This window comes from Penicillium subrubescens, assembly GCF_028828155.1.
Source record: "Penicillium subrubescens strain IBT 31985 chromosome Unknown utg000004l_segment0_segment0, whole genome shotgun sequence".
In the NCBI taxonomy this organism is placed as follows: Eukaryota; Fungi; Ascomycota; class Eurotiomycetes; order Eurotiales; family Aspergillaceae; genus Penicillium; species Penicillium subrubescens.
The window spans coordinates 242,109-262,583 of NW_026643154.1; the positions used below are offsets into that span (position 1 = coordinate 242,109).

The 20,475-nt window shown below is 49.5% G+C and overlaps 7 protein-coding genes across 7 annotated transcripts; 3 read left to right on the forward strand and 4 right to left on the reverse strand.

The window, feature by feature from the left end:
* Positions 1–1,127: 1,127 nt before the first annotated feature.
* N7473_005179 (Zn(II)2Cys6 transcription factor domain-containing protein) lies at positions 1,128–4,218 on the forward strand. Its single transcript, XM_057151119.1, has 4 exons — positions 1,128–1,566; positions 1,655–1,921; positions 2,015–2,353; positions 2,419–4,218. Exons 1-4 carry the CDS (start codon positions 1,417–1,419, stop codon positions 2,809–2,811), a joined length of 1,149 nt encoding a protein of 382 aa, XP_057008924.1. The 5' UTR covers positions 1,128–1,416; the 3' UTR covers positions 2,812–4,218.
* A 385-nt stretch (positions 4,219–4,603) lies between these two features.
* Positions 4,604–7,583, reverse strand: N7473_005180 (uncharacterized protein; the record flags this gene model as incomplete). Its single annotated transcript, XM_057151120.1, has 6 exons — positions 4,604–4,987; positions 5,067–6,430; positions 6,490–6,778; positions 6,833–7,046; positions 7,109–7,205; positions 7,352–7,583. 6 exons carry the CDS (start codon positions 7,581–7,583, stop codon positions 4,604–4,606), a joined length of 2,580 nt encoding a protein of 859 aa, XP_057008925.1.
* A 796-nt stretch (positions 7,584–8,379) lies between these two features.
* N7473_005181 (serine/threonine-protein kinase) lies at positions 8,380–12,335 on the reverse strand (the record flags this gene model as incomplete). The annotated part of the gene is made up of 5 exons (XM_057151121.1): positions 8,380–8,615; positions 8,667–8,978; positions 9,030–10,891; positions 10,950–11,678; positions 11,740–12,335. 5 exons carry the CDS (start codon positions 12,333–12,335, stop codon positions 8,380–8,382), a joined length of 3,735 nt encoding a protein of 1,244 aa, XP_057008926.1.
* A 1,849-nt stretch (positions 12,336–14,184) lies between these two features.
* N7473_005182 (nuclear transport factor 2 family protein) lies at positions 14,185–14,923 on the forward strand (the record flags this gene model as incomplete). Its single annotated transcript, XM_057151122.1, has 2 exons — positions 14,185–14,264; positions 14,530–14,923. 2 exons carry the CDS (start codon positions 14,185–14,187, stop codon positions 14,921–14,923), a joined length of 474 nt encoding a protein of 157 aa, XP_057008927.1.
* A 712-nt stretch (positions 14,924–15,635) lies between these two features.
* Positions 15,636–16,837, reverse strand: N7473_005183 (cinnamoyl-CoA reductase; the record flags this gene model as incomplete). Its single annotated transcript, XM_057151123.1, has 5 exons — positions 15,636–15,925; positions 15,987–16,161; positions 16,223–16,284; positions 16,373–16,436; positions 16,610–16,837. The coding sequence occupies 5 exons, from the start codon at positions 16,835–16,837 to the stop codon at positions 15,636–15,638; spliced, it is 819 nt and encodes a 272-aa protein (XP_057008928.1).
* Positions 16,838–17,846: 1,009 nt separating this feature from the next.
* On the forward strand, positions 17,847–18,299 carry N7473_005184 (alpha/beta fold hydrolase; the record flags this gene model as incomplete). The annotated part of the gene is made up of 1 exon (XM_057151124.1): positions 17,847–18,299. One exon carries the CDS (start codon positions 17,847–17,849, stop codon positions 18,297–18,299), a length of 453 nt encoding a protein of 150 aa, XP_057008929.1.
* Positions 18,300–19,272: 973 nt separating this feature from the next.
* N7473_005185 (uncharacterized protein) lies at positions 19,273–20,317 on the reverse strand (the record flags this gene model as incomplete). Its single annotated transcript, XM_057151125.1, has 2 exons — positions 19,273–19,816; positions 19,881–20,317. 2 exons carry the CDS (start codon positions 20,315–20,317, stop codon positions 19,273–19,275), a joined length of 981 nt encoding a protein of 326 aa, XP_057008930.1.
* Positions 20,318–20,475: the final 158 nt, after the last annotated feature.

The window sequence follows — 20,475 nt, forward strand, 5'->3', positions numbered from 1 at the left end:
ACTCTTGACTTTCGGGGAAGCTGTATCTCGTTTGGGGCTGGGAGGGTCAAGCAACGCCCCCAACCAGGCGACCGTCTCTCCAGTCTCCAGTTCCCACGGGTTATCCCATGGGCGCGGGCCACACGGGGGCTTACCTGGTTCAGCTGATGCCCTAGCGTCTTAGTGTCCATGAGGGTCCGCCGTCCATGTCGACGGGTCACCGGCGCCGCTTTAGCCCGCGGGTCCTGCCCGGGCTCCACCCCGTTTGTGCTAAAAAAAATGTGCTTGAGAAGTGCCAATCAGAAAATTAGCAGCAGGGATGTTGGTTTTCTGGTGCTGTCATCTTTTTTTTGGCCCGAATAATTATTTTCTGGCCCGCAAGATGACGGTGGATAAGTTACAAGATTGGGTCCTAGTCCATCTTGGTCTCTGAAGGAATCGGTTGTTGAGATGCTAGATCCATACACCACATACCGTAGTAGCTACTAGCTTACTTTTCTACAGTCATGAATGCTGATGGTGTTAGTAAGATCGTGAAGATGATTATAATTAATTGTGTTAACTTATTAAGATCAATATTTGGTACTCCGTAGATTATTCATGATGAGTTTCCCTAGGAAGGATGACTGGATACCAAGCTGGGGCTCCTTGTCTTTTTCCAGAATTCCATGCCGGGCTTATCTTGGGTCGTGGGGTCATCTTGTCGTCCTCTTCATTCTTCTCTCTCTTTTTTCTTACTTCTTTTTTTCTTTTCCTCTTCCCTCTTCTACTATACTTACTGTACTTCCTTTAAGTACTTTCGTACTTTGTACCTCCTGCACCTACTCTTATTATCCTCTGATATACACTCGATCTACAAGGCTATCAGTCCTTTATACTCCGTTTCCCCGTCCGCCTCCACTTTTTGTCTGCTCACGTCATAGTCACCGAGGCTCTTCTTGTTATTTTCTTTTTCTTTTTTCTTTTCTTTTTTGGGGTCCATTTTGGCCATTTTCTATTTTCCAATTTTGCATATTTCCCATAATCCATCTTCTTCCTCTATTTCCAGATTGTCCTTAGTGCCTCTTTTTCTTTCCTTTTTCCTTCCTTCTGCTAGTACCTTTTTTTTTTTTTTTTTTCTTTTCCTCCTTCACCTTGGGTTCTTTTTGATTTTATTTCTCTTTTTTTATCTCCTTCTACAACTTTCCTTATTTGCTTGTCTTGGCTGTTTCCTGCGTTGGGCCAAATTGGATTGACCTGCATCCTGCTGCTTTCCCCTGCGTGACCGCGTTATGCTGGCGTCGCCCGTGTGATTATTCGATTATTCGTTCGACTACTCTCGCACACCCCCCCTTTCAATAACTCGAACGTCACATCCCTGTCTTGCTTGACTCATCTCATCTACACCTTACGCCCCCTCCTCCTCTTCTCTTTCCTTCTTTCCTCATAAACACCCCAATGTCCCGCCATCCCGACGGAGATCCCAATCGCCGGGGCCAATACCCTCCTCCCCCCGATACAGATCCGAGTCGTCAGGGTCAATATCCTCCACCCTCCGACGATCCCAATCGCTCGCGCGCTTATCCCTACGAGCAGCCTCACTATCCGGTATGTGATCTCCAAGAAAGGGGGGCTGGCCTCTTTCTCTCGACGATTTGTGGCCTGGTTGGGAACTCATTATTCCTTCCCTTTCTAGTATCCCCCTCAGCAGTCCTATCCAGCTCCCCCAGAGCACGATCGAGGCTATTATCCCCCTCCACCACAGTCGCAATATCCTGCTCCGCCACACATGGCTGCCATTCATCCACACGCGCCGCAGGACTACCGGCTGCCGCCTCCTCCGGGAGCTTACCGGGCTGATCCATATCAGCAGCCTCCCCCGCAACAACAGCCGATGCCATATCATGCTGCTGCTCCACGCCAGCGAACTGCTATTGCCTGCCGGTACTGTCGTCGACGCAAGGTATGTTGGCCTTGGATGACGCGGTCTTGCTGGACAAATTCCTCGAGGCCCGCACAGCAATCCAGACGCTGACGGAGCTTTTTCTTAATCTAGATTCGCTGCTCGGGATTCGAGAACTCTCCCGATGGACGATGCACCAACTGCCAGCGCTTCAACCAAGACTGCATGTTCACGCCTGTCTCTTCCCAGGCGCAAGCCTTTGTCCCAGCGCACGCCGCCTATCCTCACCTGCGCCCCGGCAACAATGTCAACGGCCAGCCTCCCCCAGGTACAATCCTCTACGGGGCCCATGGGCAGCCTCTACCTCCTAGCTCGGCCGTGCAAGGCCCTGACACCACCTTGCCGCCGCCCCAAGGGATGTACGCGCATCCGTATAGCCGAGCCCCCGCTGACGGTCCCCCACCGCCCCTTGCGCCGACTATGCCGGATCCGGTAAGGCAGTCATTCCCCTCTACGGTGGGAAAGGCCTGATCTAATGCTTTGGTTGGTTTTCACAGAGACAACGCCGCGGCTCTGGCACGGGCTTCGATTATCCTGAGCCGGCCAATCTAGCTCCCGTTACACCCGCCAGTTCCACTCCCGGATACCAGACCCACACTGCTCCAAGCCCGTACTATGGTCACCCTCACGACCAGCGCACCTCGCCCCAGGCCGCCTACGCCTACGAGCAGCCACGTCATTCGACTTCACCGCACGGCTCGCCGTATGCGCCAATGGCTGCCCCTCCGGCAGGCCAAACACCCCCTCCCACCTCGACTCCTGGCGGTTCCCAGCGCGCCGGCCTCAATGTTCGCGACATGCTGAACCCCGGTGCAGACGGTGACTCCCAGGGTCGTTCCAGTACCGATAGCGATATGCTCAACCAGCTGAATCGCCGCGGCCTTCGGTAAATGCTACCTGAAAGGGCTATTGCAGGGGGACCTCATTAAGAGGGACGGCGCGCAGGACGCGACGGGAATGCGGGAAACCCGGAGGAATGGTCAGAGACCGTGTGCTGGCCACACGGTTGGAATTACCATGTGTTGAATTGCGCATTACTTAGAGAGGGAGGTAGCGTGGTCTGATCGGAGCAATACGGTCGAACTCAGTTCGTCAACAATTTCTCGCCGCTGGAATATTTGTCCTCGTCATCCCTTTGATCGCGCACGTACCTTTGCGAACGCAGGGGGGGGGCCATCGATAGCCTTGCACGGGCAGTCGACAATCTCTATCTTTTTGGAAGTCATTTGGAATGAGACGCAAAGATTCTTGAGAGAACCATTCGGGTACTTTGAAGCGCAGCCCGACGGAAATGTGAAATGGGCGAAAAATGGACGACGACCAATCTTACTGATTTGCCTCGATCCGACCACGAAGGCATGAAAGAAAACGCGGACCCACGAGCTTTACGAGCCGCACGACGTTATACACCGAGAATGATAGGCCGCGAGGCTTTGGATATCGGTATACGACATTTTATTGTTATACATTTCGATTCTTTGATTTAAACCGTGGAGGAGGACTCGAGTCTTGGGACGACCTGCCGTTTGGCTACCGACAGATCAGCCGGCACTTTGCAGTATTGCGAAATACTCGAATCCAGCCTTGATTCTCGATGCACAGGCAGGACTTCGACTCTGATCCAACACTCGACGAACCCTACACACCTACTTTCGCTCGATTCTGTGAATACCACTTCATTAACGGGCGGCAACAACCACATTTTCAATTGTCACAAATTTCGGGAGGCTATTTGACTTTGCACGTTCTGCGTTCTGGTTCGGCTATTTTTTTCTCCATTATTCCGCGTTCCCTTGCTCTATCTCCTTTATTTCGTACATCTATATCATCCATCAGGGAAGGCAATCTGATTTCTTGCGTGTTGGTGGTCCCCTGTTTGCGACAAAAGATGGTCGGCTGTGTGAACTTTTTTTTGAATGTTTTTGCGTCTTGTCTGGTTCATCTGGTTTTTGCGTTTTCTTTGATATTTACCACCTGGGAGGCTGTCTGATCACTCTTTTTATGAGTTTTTATCTTTTGCATGCGTTTTTTATGCTTTGATGTTTGATGCTATATCTTTCTTCGTCGGTTAAGCGCCTTATCTCGATTGAATACGATGGTGTCACAATCGTGGAATGCGGTTGTCTGGTTGGACTCTCTGTTTCCCGTAACAATTTTTTAGGCTATGCGGGCAAGTATATAAGATGGACTCGATCGCACTTATTTTATTAAATCAGGACGTGCTCGAGCCTATACAGTGGGGTATCATAAGTTTGAAACCCCGACAAATTTGGAAAAACATATTTGCAGTCAGTCACGATTTGAACGATAAAATGAAGGATGATACCTCAGCTATCAAGAAAAAGGAATCGAATGACCGTTTCAAAGACCTTTCCAAAAATCAGAACCGGAAGCATATTGGTTTGGCGGTTTCTCTGGCTCCTGGACTCAGACTTTTGAACCTCCTTTTACCACTCGTTGTACCTGTATCCATTTCTATTCGAGGTACGAGTGAGGTTGACATTGACTTAAGGTTAACCGGGTTGCCGAAGTGTGGATGAGCGGGACCTTCTTAGGGCTGCAATAGTTCCTGCGGCTCTTCCCCGGTCCGGTTGCTCTAAAAAAAGGAGCTGCCAATTATTAAGAAAGTACCTGTATTAGCCTAGTTAGGTCTACCTGGGGGTGAACCTAGCTCCACCCTTTCTATTCCTGCACAATAAGGACCGTCGCACCCCCGGTAATAGTATAATTACCCAACTGTCCCTTCTGACTTCCAACTGAGTAACTACCCGTAAATGGAGGAACGAGTGTTCCTCTGAGTCCAGACGGTGCCGTGATTTCCATCACGATTTTGCCTTGCTTGTTGTATCCCCACGCAGCGTAGATGATGCCCGAAGGAGTCGGGACTCGGCCGTGCACCCATTTTGTCTTGAAACCCGGCAGGGGAGCGAAGAGGAAGGTGTTGTAGCCGGGTTTTGTGGGTCGAACGCCTAGCGCGTACTCGCTGAGGAAGACGGTGGGATAACTGCCCCAGAAATGGCTCATACCGGTGAAGAGGTCGAGACCGGGGTATGTACCGTCGGTGCTCTGTTGGATGGAGTGTTAGATGGCCACTGACTTAGGAAAGTTATGGGAGGATAGGTGGGTAAAAGGTGGTGGTACTTACGATGTACTCCCAGTATCCACCTGTGTAGTTGCGATCGCGATTCACCATCGGCGCCCAAGTAGCATCCAACAAGTCCTGTGCCAACTTGGTGCGCTTCGTCGAAGCGAGACCCTCGAGCAAGAAGCTCTCATAATAGGGATCCACAACGCCGGGGGTATCAAGGAATCGGGTACCATTGATATAACCCGCTGTGACACGCAGAGCGGACAGTTTCTCCACAAAGCTCTCCTGGCGCTGCTCACTGCCGATTCCAGCGAGAAGAACCTGTGCGATATCCATAAGGTCAGATCCAGTCCCACCCAGGGTCGCGGCATAGTATCCGGCAGTCTCATTCCAAAGCAAAGTATCAATAGCAGTTCGTGACAGCTGTGCTTGCACTTGGTAGAAGTCAGCAGCACCATCATCACCGATGAAGCGTGCCATCTCAGACATACGCTCCAGACCAATAATCATCGAGACAGTGTTCGCCGGTCCAAGAGCCTGTCCCTTTTCACCCGACATACGTGTTCCAGTACTTCCATAAGGAGCGCCATATAACTGGGTCTTCTGGTCCAAAGACCTCGACAGGGCATAGCTCGTAGCCATGACCATCCTCGGCCAAACCTTCTCCAGGAAAGTACCATTACCGGAACGAGTCCAATAATCATAAATAACCTGCATAAAATCGAAATCATAATCCACAATCAACGGATCAACATTCGTCGTCCGAATCAAAGCCCCCTCCGCATCCAAGGGGCTGAAAAGCGTGTTAATTGGGATTTGACCCGAGCCAACCTGTCGAGAGAACGCTTCCTCGGCGGGTCCCCAGACGAATTCACCCTGTTGCGAACCAACCATGACAGTGCGAGCAGAGATGAGTCGATCACCCAGCCAGGAGAAACGATCACGCTTGCCGGAGTCGGAGCAGGTGTATTGGGCATTAGTTTGGACGCCGTACTCAGTGAGGACATCGGGCGAAGTCATCGGGTTGCTGTAGACATTTTCCCCATTACTGAGAGTGACGTTTACGTTGCACACGTAGGCAGCCTGATCTTGCCAGGGGCCAAAGGCGAAACTCTTGTATACACCACCGGGGATGTAAGGGTTCGGGTCGGCAATACCGTAGGCGCTAATGTTGAAGTGGGCAATGCGCTGATCATCCAGATAGACCGTGTAAGTGTCGTCACCGGGGGACACGGTGCGAATCGTGTGCCAAGTTTTCTCGGTCACGTTGAAAGTGAGAGGAAATTTGTCCAGGACATAACCAGGCAGACTGGTTTGGTTTTGTAGAGACCAGCCACGGCCGAGAACCAGGGTATTCGGTGGGAGGAGGGATTTGTCGATGTTTGCAAATGAGCCCGTTGGGTATTCACTAGTGAGCACGACTAACGAAAGAATTAGTTCCATGAACTGTTTTATGTAGTCAAAAGTGTATTGGACTTACAGATAGGCCCAGTAGCTTGGATAGCATCAATCTCTGTATCAACACGCCAGCCAGTACCGCCATGATCGATCATCGTCTCAAATGACAGCGTATAGTTGCTCAGATTGACGACGCGAGCCGTGGTAGCAGGCTTCTGTCCACGGATATAGGCGCCATTCGAAGTGATCTCCCAAGTAGAAGTTTGTGAATTGGGTGGGTAGCAAACCAGTTGCTGGGTCCGTGGGCCGAGTGCCCAGATATCAGTATAAGTCGAATTGCTTGAGGCGAAGTATCCAGGCATAGAGCTCAGCTTGTCAAATATTAGTTATTTTTCCAGGAGAAAAGTTTCCAATTGGTAGCATACCGGGCTCTGGTCAACGGAGGAAACAAATCCAGCGCGTTGGATTACTAACTTCTTTCCGCTAATCAACTTGATCGACTGCCACCGCTGGGATCCTTGAATAAAGTAACCTGATAGATCTCCAGTCTTGGTAATATTGAATGTCTCGACTCGGAAAGTAGCAGCCAATGCGTTGGCAAACGCAAATGGACCGTCGCCTTCAGCTTTCAAAAGACCCCTAGAAATGAAATCTATCAGAGATGAAACTGGAATAGCTCGAAATCTTAGTTTTCAACTCACGGGTAAGCTTCGGTGTATTTAACCTCAATCTGAGGATTGCCTTCTGCAACTTGAACATGGAAAATTGGCTTTCCGGCCACATCACTACCATAGTCCACTGCATTGTAGGTCAGAGATCCATCATGATTAAAGAGATATAGGAAGAGATGTAGAAAGACAACTCGAAAAAGATGCAGAAAGAGGTATAGAACGAGGTAGAGAGAGAAAAGATAAAGCCCAATCATTAAGTCCGGAGATACTAACAGGTATAGATTTCACCAACACTCTGGAATACCAATGCATTCTCCGCACTATCATTGGCAAATTCACTGCTCAATCCCTTCTTAATGGAACTAGGATAAACGGTCACTGCAGTCGTGGTAGAAGTAGCTTTTTGAGGCTTAGGAATTGCTGGCCACGGGACATTGCTTTGCGCTGCTCCCAGGGCACCAACGCCCAGGGACAGCCACGAAACAAGCTCAATGCCAACCCTCATCCTGAATGGAATTTGATTTCAAAAAAGCTTTTGTCAATTTGAGTGAGTTATAGCCCATTTATAAAGCACAATTTCGGCAATGTGGGCGGCGGGGGTTGTAGCTTCCCCACGAGGAGTGCGGGCGCCGAAGTTGTGCCGACACATGAGTTTGTGTCCACTCAGGTAATATAAAGAACTGGGGTAAGTCAGGGGGAAGAACGGAGTACTTTACGCCGATTGCCGAGCTGTCATTGAGCAAAATTGGATGTATTGAATTCACTAACTACAGACACGGGGTCATCGCCTCCACTCCTTTTCCACCCGGCGGATTCCAAAATTAGAAAGCACCTCTCAAGCAAGCTAGTCTAGTAACTGACATGCTGCGATTATGAATTAGTTGGGGAAGATGATTAGATGCGACCAGTGGAAGCTGTGAGATGGGAAATGGGATAGGACGAAAGCACAATGATAAAGATCAGGACACAAGACGAATAGGGGTGGCGATGTGGTTTTCAAAAATGGATGTGAAGAACGTAGAATCAACAACACGACGACCAGATAGATAAAACAGAAATCGGAGAGAAATAAGGAAAAGAGATCGGAGAAAGCAACTGACATACCGAGCAAGACCGGGCTCGGCGGGACTGGATGTTGAGATGCAAGCGAGTGTGAGTATTGGGATGCAAAAATCAAGAATCGAACATGAGATGCAACAAAAGCTTTTGCAGGGCTGAAACGCAACAATACGAGATGTGTAACCAAGAGACTGGCTAGATAGATGAAGAGAAGAACCGGGTTAGATCACAGTAGTGTGGGGTCACGGTGAGCTGGGGACAGTGTCCAGAATGCGAGCCATCTTCTTTGCTCGGACAGGATCCTCGACAACCAAGCCACGGTTCTGCAACATCATGTGAACAGTGTCGACCACCTTGTTGAAGGAAGAGGCGGCGCCACGTTCCTGCTTGAATCGGACAAGGCTCAGATTGGCTTGGCGGCCATGCTCAAGTACAGTATAGAACTCGGCGATGAACTCGACCTCCCTGAGGCGGAGAACTACGTTATTGTCAGCATTGAATCATCTTGAACGAGAGTGGTCGAACTTACAGTTGACTTCGCTGACGCGGCCGTGAACAACACTGTTAGTCTTGTCCATGTATACGTTCTCCATACCATACTCCTTCCACTCACGCAACATCTTGTACAGTTCTTTGCGGCCCTTAACTTTGGACGTGTTAAGGGCAATCACTCGAGATGCTGGCTTGATCTGGAAGACGCGGGCAAACCAGTTCTGATTTGCAAGCGAGAGTCGCTTGTTTCGAGGAGGATTCAGGGCGCTGACGGAGTCGAACGAGCTTTCCGTATCCGGGAGTCCGTTGCAGAGCATTGCAGAATTTCGGGCCTTCGGCTTTTCAAGGTCTTCTTGGGAGGTCAGCATAATGTGACGATATGGAAGGCAGCTGAACATACCCGTCTCTGGTTGGGACAGGGACTTATTTGACTTCTTCGGCATAAGCTTTTTCAGGAAGCCACCGCCAAAGCGTTCCATGGATGATTTGCGAGTTGGGACTTTCTGTTCAAGAGGAACCTTGATAGGCAATACGGTCTCTGGCTGGGAAAGGTCCTGGGGAGGATTCACAATCGCTGTTCCATTGTATGGATTGATGGGCTTGAAGTCCTTGACCGGTAGGGATAGTGGGTTTTCGGAGACCTGTGGTCGATGCTTGAACCATGACCACTTCTTGCTGTCTGTCGTTTTCTTTGGAGAGACCGGGACTTCCTCAATTGGGTCCAGTCCACCAGGATGGCGACTCTGACGAGAGCTCTGAGAGAAGTTCCGTGTGGCCTCCGCAGAATCGCTATTGACGGCGTCCGAATCAGTGATCTGGACTTTCTTGCGAATCATCAATGGTTTGACTTCTTCAAGCGATCTTAGTGAGCTGTGTGGAACCATTCGAATGGTTTGTTTGGCATCATTAGCACGGGCCTTTGCAGCAGGCGGTCCTCTCTTCTTCTGCAGCTTGGGCATCGGACTGTACTCGCTCGGAGCGCGGATCGGGCTTGCAAATTCTTCATTAATCACTGGGAGGGATGTATCTTCAGTTCCCCCGTAGAAAGGATCCACGAGGGTCGACGTGCTTTCCTCCATATTACGCCGTGATTGATCATGGCTCTGATCCTCTTCGATCAAGCGATCAAGGTGTCCAATAACACCAGACAGATATGCTGGGATGGTGTCACTGCCACCTTTGCTGTGTTCAACTAGTTTCCGACGGGTCTCGGTGAGCTCTTGGATGCTGTATGAACGGCCCGACTCAGTTGGCGCTCCCTTTGGAGTCGCCAATGGTTGAATCACTGGAATTGTCGGTCTCTGCTTCGGACTCGAAGCCGATACTGGGGTTGCAGGTGTTTCATACCCTGTTGCAGAGCTGGAAACACGCATGGTCGTAAGAGAGCTACCATTGAATGCTTCCTCGCAAATCTTGCTAAGCTCATTCGATACCTTGCGAGCATCTTCTGTCCAGATAATGTCAGACTGGTAAGCCTTTCTCTCGCGTGATAGGCTCTTAGCCTTGGCACCGCTGGGCCGGACAACAGTTGGCTGCGCTGGAAGAGGAGGGCTGCTTGGGATTTCCGGCACAACAAGTCCATCTGCAATCATTTGAAGGCTGGCTGCACTGGGAGAACGCTTGAGATCAGAGTGCTGATTTGTGCCAGTTCTTCTTCGCTTTGGCTTGGTAGAGCCCTGGGATCTGTTGCGTACGTGCTGGAATGAAACATTACGTCGATAGCTGGTCGAGCGAGTGGACAAGCCAGGGTATTTTGAGCTAGAGTTGTGCACTTTGGATGACTGGAAGGACCTCATCGAGCTTGGCTTGTGCTTCCGCTTCTGAAGGACAGTAAACGGTGAGCCGCCTGCATCTCGATTATCCTCTGGCTCTTCCTCCTCGACGATGGAAGGCGGAGGTTTCACAACTGGAGAGACTTCCCCACACTCTGGAATCTCAGGGGCTTTGTGGATTGTGATTTGTGAATACTGCGCCTCCTTCGCCGAAGTTCTGGTCTTTGGTGATCTGTAAGGGTCGTAGCTCTCGATGCTTGCACTAGACTTGGGTTCCTTTGTCGAACTCATCCGACGGTGAAGATCCCTGACCAGGGAGACTTGAGATCGTCTCTTAGAGGAGCTCCGTCCCCGACGGACCCTGTCGCCAGGCCGAGAGATGTGGTGGTAATCACTGGCTGAGTACTCCAATGGTTGCCCTTGATAGTTTTCAAGTTGCTCATCTCGGAACTTTGCCAGAGCATTGTAGAACATACGCTCGTGGGTTGGTCTACAATCGCTGTTAGTAATTGAGGCGGAAACCACTCAAAGATGGGCACACCACTTACTCCAGAGACATCAGTCGATCAATCAAAGCATCAGGCTTCACATCATGCCACAATGTCTGAAGGTTCCGCAGAATGTCAAAGTCCACATCTTGACGAGAAGTTACTGGCTCTCCACAATCCTTGATGGACAATGGGGGAGGGGGGCCAATGTAGTAGTCGGCCATCGCATTGTGAAGCTTCTCGTACTTGGTGAGCAGTGGATGCTCCCAAATTTGCTGCATCGTGATACGATCCTCAGGGCGCTTTTGCAGAATCCATTGAATGAGGTGAGCAGCCTCGTCACTCAGCTCAGGAGGGATCATATATTCACCCTTCTTGACTAGTCGCAGGGTTTTCGCAAGGTCACCACCATCAAAAGGAAGATAACCTGTCAACAAAGCGAACAGGATAATTCCACAACTCCACATATCAGCCCTGTCACCACGATATTTGCGTCCGTAGATAATCTCTGGTGCTGCGTAGTGGGGACTTCCGCATGAAGTATTCAGCCATTGTCCCACTGGCTGGAGCGCAGCCATACCGAAATCGGCGAGCTTGACATTGTGATTCCCGTCGAGAAGGATGTTCTCAGGTTTCAAATCTCGATGGCAAATATTGAATCGATGGCAGTACCCAAGCCCAGCAATGATTTGGCGAAACAGACGCACGGCCTCTTCTTCCGGCAGAGGTCCATGGTTGGAGACATAATCGAAAAGCTCGCCACCTTCCACATACTCCAGCACAAGATACCTATTTTCTATTAGCATATCGAATTGAGAATGACCATATTCTCTGCAAAGGGGGTACATACAGCTCTCCACGATTCTCCCAAACGTCATACAAGCTGATCACATTAGGATGTTCAATCAATTTCATGATTACCACTTCTCGCTCAATACCGCAAGGCATCTGTCGTGTGTTCGAGGATCCAGTAAAGGTGCTGGCAGTCCGGTCCATTGCTGCAATACTTTCGCTCTGTACCATGGCCGCAGACTTCTTGGACACAATCTTGATAGCAGCAGTCTGTCCTGTCAGGGCATGCTTGGCGAGGCGCACACGCCCAGTGGCACCTTTGCCCAAGGTTCGTCCCAGTTGCCATGGTCCAACATGAGTCTTTCTCTTGCCCTTGTTGGACAGGATTGATGCAGCCGATACGACCGAATTCCGGGCAGACTCGGACTGGAAATCCGTGGCTACAGATAGCCGTTGGTTCTCTTTGTTTCCTTGGGGAGTTGGGCTCGCACTGACGGACGTACAGTCTAGAGTCTTGAGCTGGTCCAGGTTCTCAATACGCACACGAGGCGTCTCAACATTGGAAGCTTTAGTGTAATTAATTCTGCTAGACGCATCGGCCAATGGCTGCCGCCTGCGATGAGAGTCGGAGTTGTCCAACATGGCCTGGTCCATCGTTCTCATTGGTGTTGTCGGATATTGTACACCAGGCACATCAATGTTTGGGTGTTGTTGTTTTTGGTCGGGTGGATGTTTTTGTTTTGGAGGGGTTTGAACTGTACACTGTTAGCCTGGCGTTCGCGTATCAAACTCGCGCCTTCCATAACGAACAGACTCACGGGATTGGGTTAAGAACAGGTGAAGCAAACACTCACTTGGAGTGAGGGAATTGAAAATGAGCGAACGAGAGGGGGGTGAAAGAGTGAATCCAGCAGTCTCAGGGGAAATTAATGAATGACGATAGACTGGTTAACACAACATCATTGAGTTCGGTCGACGAGAACGAGAGACAGTCCGGGAGCTAAGGACCCGGTTGGATGAGGGCAGTCGACGCGAAGGTGAGGAAGTTGTGTGGCCAGTAGTCAGACTCTCTTAGGGTGACGAGATCAGAAGAGAAGAGACGAAATGGAAATTGGGGGGTGGTAGTGGCATGCCTGAGCACGACTGTTGTGGAATGGAGGGAAGAGGAGATGCCGTCCAGATGAGTGGAATGCTCCGAATCACCACGGACTGTTTGCTCTCCGAACTTTCCTTTCTAATTTCACTGCCAGTTTACTCAATTTCGCACAAACAAGTCATTTCAATAAGCGTATTTTGTTACTCGATTCATTGTTTGTTTTTCTGTGTTCAGTTGCGTCGAAGTGGGAAGCGTTTGAAGCTGTAGTATAGTGGCCGGGAGAGACTTGATGTTGATGTTTGTTCTCCACCAACACTTCCACCAACTATTTTCGGCAGATCGACGAGGCCTCCACCAGCTAAAAAGCGTCCTCCAAACGACAGCACTCATACAAATGAATTTCGAGACTCTTGCTTCGGCCGGGGAAAGGAAACCGAGAGTATACATTCCATTTCGAAGAGTAGGGGGTGTAAATCGCCTTATCGCACCGGTTTATCGTCTCCCCAAGGGGTGTCAACCCACATTACCATCGGCATTCCGTCCTCCCTAGAGTCCTTCTCAAATCTAAATGTGAGTTCGCCTTGATTTTCAAGACTCAACAAAGTCTTGCACCGCTAAGCCGTTCCTTTCTAGGTGAAAAGGAGGGGTTGAATACGCCATCACGTCTCTCGACGCCATGCAGCAGACTATATACTTCGGCATTTACAACACCTGACAAGTTCCCACATCGGATGTCGCTAGCTAGGAAGTCACCCAATCATTTAGAAGTGCGAAGACAATACCTATGGCATGAAGCTGTCTATTTCCGTCAATAAATATCCGATTATCTCGCCACATGACTGTTTCACGCGTTATTCACGCATAAGATGGCTCTTTACTTTTCCTTGTACTCGGTTACTACGGTCGAGTAGTACAGTAGCATTTAACACGCTGCCAGGTCCCGATTTTTGGAAGGTAATCTAGCAGTCAGATCAGTAGGGCAAAAGTATTCTACTAAGATCAAATTCCAATGTCTTCGAATTGTCAAGCTGAGGTAAACAATTCTAGCGCTTGATTGGGGTTAACCCGCCCAACTCCGGGATCTGAAAGGCGCGCTAAATGCTCCGAACTCGCAAATGCTCTCTTAGTTTCAGCATTTAGCCCGCAGAAAGGACAGGTCCATCTACTTTTACTCCGTAAGCAAATCCCGAATAACGGATTAGTGCATCGGTCTATGCGCTCGTGAAAGTGGGCGGATTGGCGTAGTATCACGATTGACATTGGACGGTCGGCTCGTACCGTAGCCTCGTCCGGTTTACTCGATATATATCAGGTCCGCTTACTTCCACGGTCGCGGCTGAGTTGTTCTCTCAGCCTTCTCTACTGATCCCACTACAAGCAACAACTATCCATCCATTCCTTCCAGCCATGGCCGATATCAAACCTCCTTTCACCGAAGAGACGGCCAGAAAAAAGGTCAAGGCTGCTCAGAACATGTGGAATACCCAGTGAGTTCTGATTTCATTTTCGTGGCGCGGATCCCGACAGAAGCCCGACGACCATGTATGTGGCTGAAGGAAGGGTGTCGAGGGTCTTATCCCTTGCATTCTTCTGATCTCCAATGTTTGTCCGTGCGAGACCCTGCACACATGCGAACATACCTATTCTGGTCGATGCTAGGTCACGATCATCAATCTCCGGATGCCCCTCCGTACGGCGTGCAGTTTCATGGAGATGACGTAGCAGATCCTGAACTAACTAACCATGCGAAAGAGATCCCACGAAAGTCGCGCAAGCCTACACCCCGACTTGTATCTGGCGTAACCGGACCTTCTTCTTTTCGGGAACCGATGCCATTGTCGAGTTTCTGACGGCCAAATGGAAGCGCGAGCATAACTATCGTCTGCGCAAGGAGCTGTTCGCTTTCCGGGATGATCGGATCGCGGTCCAATTTTGGTATGAGTATCAAGATGCGGATGATGGAATGCGGTGGAAGCGATGCTATGGCCTGGAGGATTGGACCTTTGATCGTGAGACAGGGAAGATGTGCAAGCGTATGATGAGCGGCAATGATCTGCTTCTGGGCCCGGACGGGAATGGTGAGGGGCGCTGGTTTGTTGACGGAGTCGATGTAGATACTGTCCCGATCGGTCAGGAACATTGGTGATGGACCGGTGGAATCTAATTGCTTAGAATTCAATGAATCAAACGACCTCATCTCGGGAGATCTAGTGTAACTGTAGCACAACCCCGATCAATAAAGCATTATTGCAGTGGGCTTTCAAGGTCCCTCTGCACTCGTCGATATATATACCCACGGGAACGATCTCACACTTCCAAGGAATATAACCCGACAGGCTCGCCCGAGGTGCTCAAGGATCGACGGATAAGCACACCCATTTTAACTGCTATATCTTGTGAAACATTTGCAAAAAAATACAACAGCCAGGATTCGCATGTGGTCACCCACCATACCACCCACTAGCTGGCGTGTGGGCTTATGAGTAGTCAATAGTCATGTTGACGCTGCGTTGATAAACGGAAGTGTTGAACGCTAGAAAAGTGAATCAACTACGCGTACACCAGGCTCATCCTTGGCGCTGCATCTTTCTTTGTCGGTCAGTCACCAGACCCCTACACAATTACTTTGACTCGTAGATCAAATGTTGTATGAACTTCGTATTAATTGAGCTTATACGACGCTAAATAGACAGCGAGTGCACATGTACTATCTCCGAGTCACTCTAGTGGGCCACATAGAATTACAATCAATGCCAGGTATACACTGGTCCTTTTCGTTGAGGTTTGAGCGTTCATTGTGACCTGTCTCGTTTAAAAGGAAATTCTTTTCCCATAACTAATAGACGAGGCTACATCATTCACTGAGCTACCTTTTGCACCTTGAGCAAGCTATCAACCGTGCCGACAATAGTCTCCTCAAGCGACCTAAAGTTGATTCCGAGTTGCTTGATAGCCTTAGAGGTATCCAATCTGTAGGTCGAGGGGAGCGGCGTTCCAGGATTCTCCTCAGGGGTGAGCCCCCGGAGTTGAGGAAATTTCTCGCGTATGATATCGCAAACCTGCTGATAGCTGTATGCTCCATTTGAAATTAAATGACGTTGGCCCGCGGCCGCCGGCTTCTCAAAAGCCAGGACATGCGCTTCGGCCACTATATTGGAAAGTTAGGATGATGGCTCCCATTCCAAGGCAGTCAAGAGACTCCAGCTTACCATCACGGACATCCGCAAAACCCCAGAAACGATTCACTGGAACCTCCTTCTCTGAACCGTCAATCAAACGGTATATATCGGCGGAGGAAGTGTTGAGGGCTTTTGCATCGCTGACATTATGGAGCACGGGTCCATAGACCATTGGCGGCAACAGGGTAGTCACAGTGAAATTTGGCTGTTTATATTGATTGATAGTATCAGAGCTGACTCAGATGAGATTTGGCTGATTGGCTTACCTTCTTGCCCTCTACATAGTCCCATGCAGCTCGCTCCGCAAAGGTTTTCCATGCCAGGTAAGCTATGACGCTATTTGAGACCCCCTGTTTCGGCAGTGACTGGGTTCCAATCACTTTCACTGTAGACGTAGCTAGGTCGCGAACCCTGACCTGTATCCAGGACTGCTGCAAACGAGCCGGTGATGATGACTCGCGAGACGCGGGGGTTATGTGTCTGAACGGCTTCAAGTATGGATAATGGTCCCTGAACGGCCGGTCGGAAAAGCTCTGTCTCGAAGGAAGTCGGTGGCGCCAAGGATAAACGGCGATGCGGTATGGATCACCTACAGACATTGCATGAGCTGACATCTCCTATTTGTTCATCCACACAAGCAGAAGGCTACGTACCCCGTCGACCCCCTTGACGGCTTCGTCGAACGCGTGTAGTGCTGTCATATTCGGCACGACGGAGATGCTCAACTGGCCAGCATATTCGCTGTGCCGTTGTATCACATCGGAAGCGGCTTTCTCTGAACGGACTGTTCCTCGGACTCGATAGCCCCTACGGAGGAAAGCATCCACGACATGTGCGGCGATAAACCCAGAGACACCTGTCACTAGAACTGTTTGGGACATGATGTATTGCGATCTGAACGAGCACAAATGAACGATAGTGAACTTCAAGTGTTTGAAATATTGGGTATAAACAGGGATCAGGATAACTGACTCTTATTTATGGCTACTGGCAAGCCGGCTAAGCAATCTATTACCAGTGCAATCGGACTGGAGATTTCTCGAGTACCACAACATTCTATCGTTTACATACTGTTCCAGGGGCATGCTGCCCCTGGCCCCCTGCTACCGATTAGTTAACAAACTCGCCTTCCGATAGGTTATCGGATCATCTACGAACTCATCCAAGTCACGGATAAGTCGGGATCTATCGCAGCCTTACTACACAATTATACATATGAGTAGGGTCTAGGCTCTGATGACACGAGAAGCGTAATTCGGAGTCGCCAGTAAGGATACTTACAAGAAGGTCGTATTGCTATCACAGGAGAAAAATGGTGAGGTCATCTTACAAATTTCATCCTGCAAATGCCTAACTAGTGAAGTAATGCAAAATCATGATCCCTGTAGGGTATTACCGTCTCTTCTAGTGTTGGCAGGTTGAGTTATAAAGCTGCATCCGCCTGTGCGATTATTCAGTGTACATGTCTCTTCAAGTCCACTAGACAGCATTCCCAAATACCTATCGACTCGAATTCTCACTTTTTCGACTCTAATGGTGTGAAAATCCATTATCACCTGTACGAAAGGGTCCACCATTGGCTTTTGTCCACTGCCATCCGGACAATGAGTTGACCTTCTCGAAGCAAGTCGACGAGTTCTCCAATGACCATACAGTAATCCTCCCCACGCTACGAGGTTACCCGCCCAGTGACGTTCCGCTTGATGAGAATGCCTGCGATGGCAAAGCAATGGTTGGCGATATGGTGGCACTTTTGGACCACATGAAATCCAAAAAGCGGTGTTTGCAGCCGGGGATATCGGCGGTATCGTAGCCCAGAACCTCGCTTTTCTTCACCCAGAGAGAGTTTCAGGGCTTGTGATAATCAACACACCGATCCTGGGAGCGACGATGCACCTTATTCACCACGACCAAGAACAGCAAGAAATATCCCGTTTCTTGCTTAAATTCATTCAGCACAACCCCGGTGACGAATACGACCTAGACTATGTGGTTCGCACCATCCCGGACTTGGCGTATCGTGCCGAAATCAAGGCATACCCACAACAGTCACCAGAATGGGGGATGCTTTACTTCTTCGGCAAAAACTACCCAGGGCCACCGTATGGTCAGGACATCGACACTTCAGGAATGCACTACTCCATGCCTTGCTGCATCATCTGGGGAATGAAGGAGCCGTACCTTTCTGATAAAATACTGGACAGCTTCTACAAGTGGTTTGATCAGTCCGTTCGGGTGGTAACGCTGCCTAACGCTGGTCATTGGCCGTGGCGAGACGATCCGGCGAAAGTAAATAGGGAGCTCAGGTCGTGGCTCAGTGCGCTAGAGGAGGGTTATCTCTGAGATCACTATGATTTTAGTGAAAATTTCGCCCAGGAACGATTAATCTTTTAAACATTTTTCCTCATGTCGCATACAACGTCCATGAATTTTCTTCATCTCAGTGGCGTGGAAGTGGAGCCTGGAGAAAATTGAATTGCGAGGTGTGTAAGCTCTTAACCTCTCTTGTGAGGTATTGAGGCAAGGAATAGTTTTTGGGTGAGCGCAGTGTAGCTCTTCCATGAGTGGTCAAGTTGCCTTGAATGGATGGACCTACCGAAAGATCGGAATTAAATTAGCATTCATTCCGTTGCCCGTATTTTTGCGGACTCTCTCGATCCAACCCTATTTGACAAAATCTCAACGTGCGGCCTATGAGTATCGTGTTTTATTTGAACCCTGCACATAGTAGTGCAGTGGAAGCAGTTTGTTGACCGAACTAGAATTCGTGTGCTCAACGCGCACAACGGGCAATCCGTCCGACGACAATCCCCAGATTTGAGTGAGGCTGAGGCTACTCCAACGCCAGCTTGTGCTTTCGCACGACAGACTATTCCATCTTTGGATGAAGTGGAGGATAGGTACACTAAGTTCTTGATATCTAGACCAGAGAAACGGGGGTTTGATGTAAATATATATGCTTTAACTTTCCCTTTTATGAAAAATCATTCTAAATGTCTTTTGAATCGTCCTATTTAATAGCTAAAGCAGAAGGCTTAGTAGGTATTGTAAGCATATCCAGGTTCTAAATATACCTATGATCCACGATAAAATAGTCCGTCGCGCGAGAGCACAAGTTGGCGTGCGATTAGCCTCAGCCTTGAGAGACTCGGTTCAAATTATTGAAAAAATGGCTTCGGAATATGTTATCATATGCCTTCATCTACTTTTGCCTCGCGTCCGCCGCCTCTAGTGGGGGAGTATCTGTGCAGAGAGTGGCCATCATGCTTTGAAACCGACCAACACCTACTGCAAATTTCTGAATAAGAGGAAAAACTTACGCGGAAGGATACTGAGTACCCTTGATCTCTACTCGCTCAACCAGTCTCCGAATCCCTTGTACTTCTTCATCACTCATCTCAAGGAGAGCTGAGGCCGCATTTTCATCCATTCGAGCAGTCGACTTCGTACCAGGGATGGGAATAATATCTGATCCCTGCGCTAGCAGCCACGCAAGAGCAACCTGTGCCGGAGTGCTTCCATGCGATTTAGCCACATCCTTCAAGCCTTGTACCAACTCCAAGATCTTGGGAAAGTTGTCTTCCGAGAACTTGGGTAATACACAACGAATGTCTCCGGTAGGAATGTCTTCGCGAGATTGAAATTGACCCGTCAAAACCCCGCGTCCGATCGGGCTGAAGGCTACAATAGCCACACCCAACTCGCGGCAGGTTCCCATAATATCCGAGGGCGAGGATTCGAAGTCGAGTCTGAAGAGGCTATATTCCACCTGCACAGCTGCAATAGGATGGACGGCGTGTGCTCGACGCAGCGTAGTGGACGAGACCTCTGACAGGCCCAGATGTCGAATTTTCCCTTGACTTCAAGAATAGAACGTTAGATATAGATAGGCCATGAATAAGTTTGAAAAACCGGCAGACTTACTTCTTTAGACCCACCATAGCTTCTATGGTCTCCTCAATAGGCGTAATCCCATCCACCCGATGACAATAGTAAAGGTCAATAGTGTCTACCCCTAGTCTCTGGAGGCTCTTTTCACAAGCAGCCTTGACATATTCGGGGTCAGATCGAAAGGAGAACCTCCCATCAGGTTGGCGCTGGAGGCTAAACTTGGTAGCTAAGAAGATATCATCACGCTTGCCAGATCGCTTGATCCATTCGCCAGCAACGTCCTCGCTGTCACCGTAGATATCGGCCATGTCCCAAAAATGAAGTCCGGTGGCATGCGCATGCTCTAGCCGGGCTACCTTTTCGTCGAGGGTCCCCGCTGGTCCATAGAATCCGGCAATGCTTCCAAAACCGAGACCGATGGCAGGGACTTTGGGACCATCTCGCCCTAAGGCTCGCTGCGGAAGAGGCATACTACGGTTTGCGATAGGTTGAAACAAGTTAAGAGGAGAAAAGACTGGTTGCTCATTAGAGCAGAAATTGAAAACCGTTTAAGTGTTTATATACCTCTAAATTGTTCCACGGGTTTCAAATATTGACCATTATAGATACCTTTTGATATCATGTCAGC

Coding starts and splice junctions, on each gene's coding strand:
- N7473_005179 (XM_057151119.1), top strand. CDS start 1,417: ATGTCCCGCCATCCCGACGGAGATCCCAATCGCCGGGGCCAATACCCT. Junction 1,567..1,654: donor ACGAGCAGCCTCACTATCCG/GTATGTGATCTC, acceptor TTCCCTTTCTAG/TATCCCCCTCAGCAGTCCTA. Junction 2,354..2,418: donor CGCCGACTATGCCGGATCCG/GTAAGGCAGTCA, acceptor TGGTTTTCACAG/AGACAACGCCGCGGCTCTGG.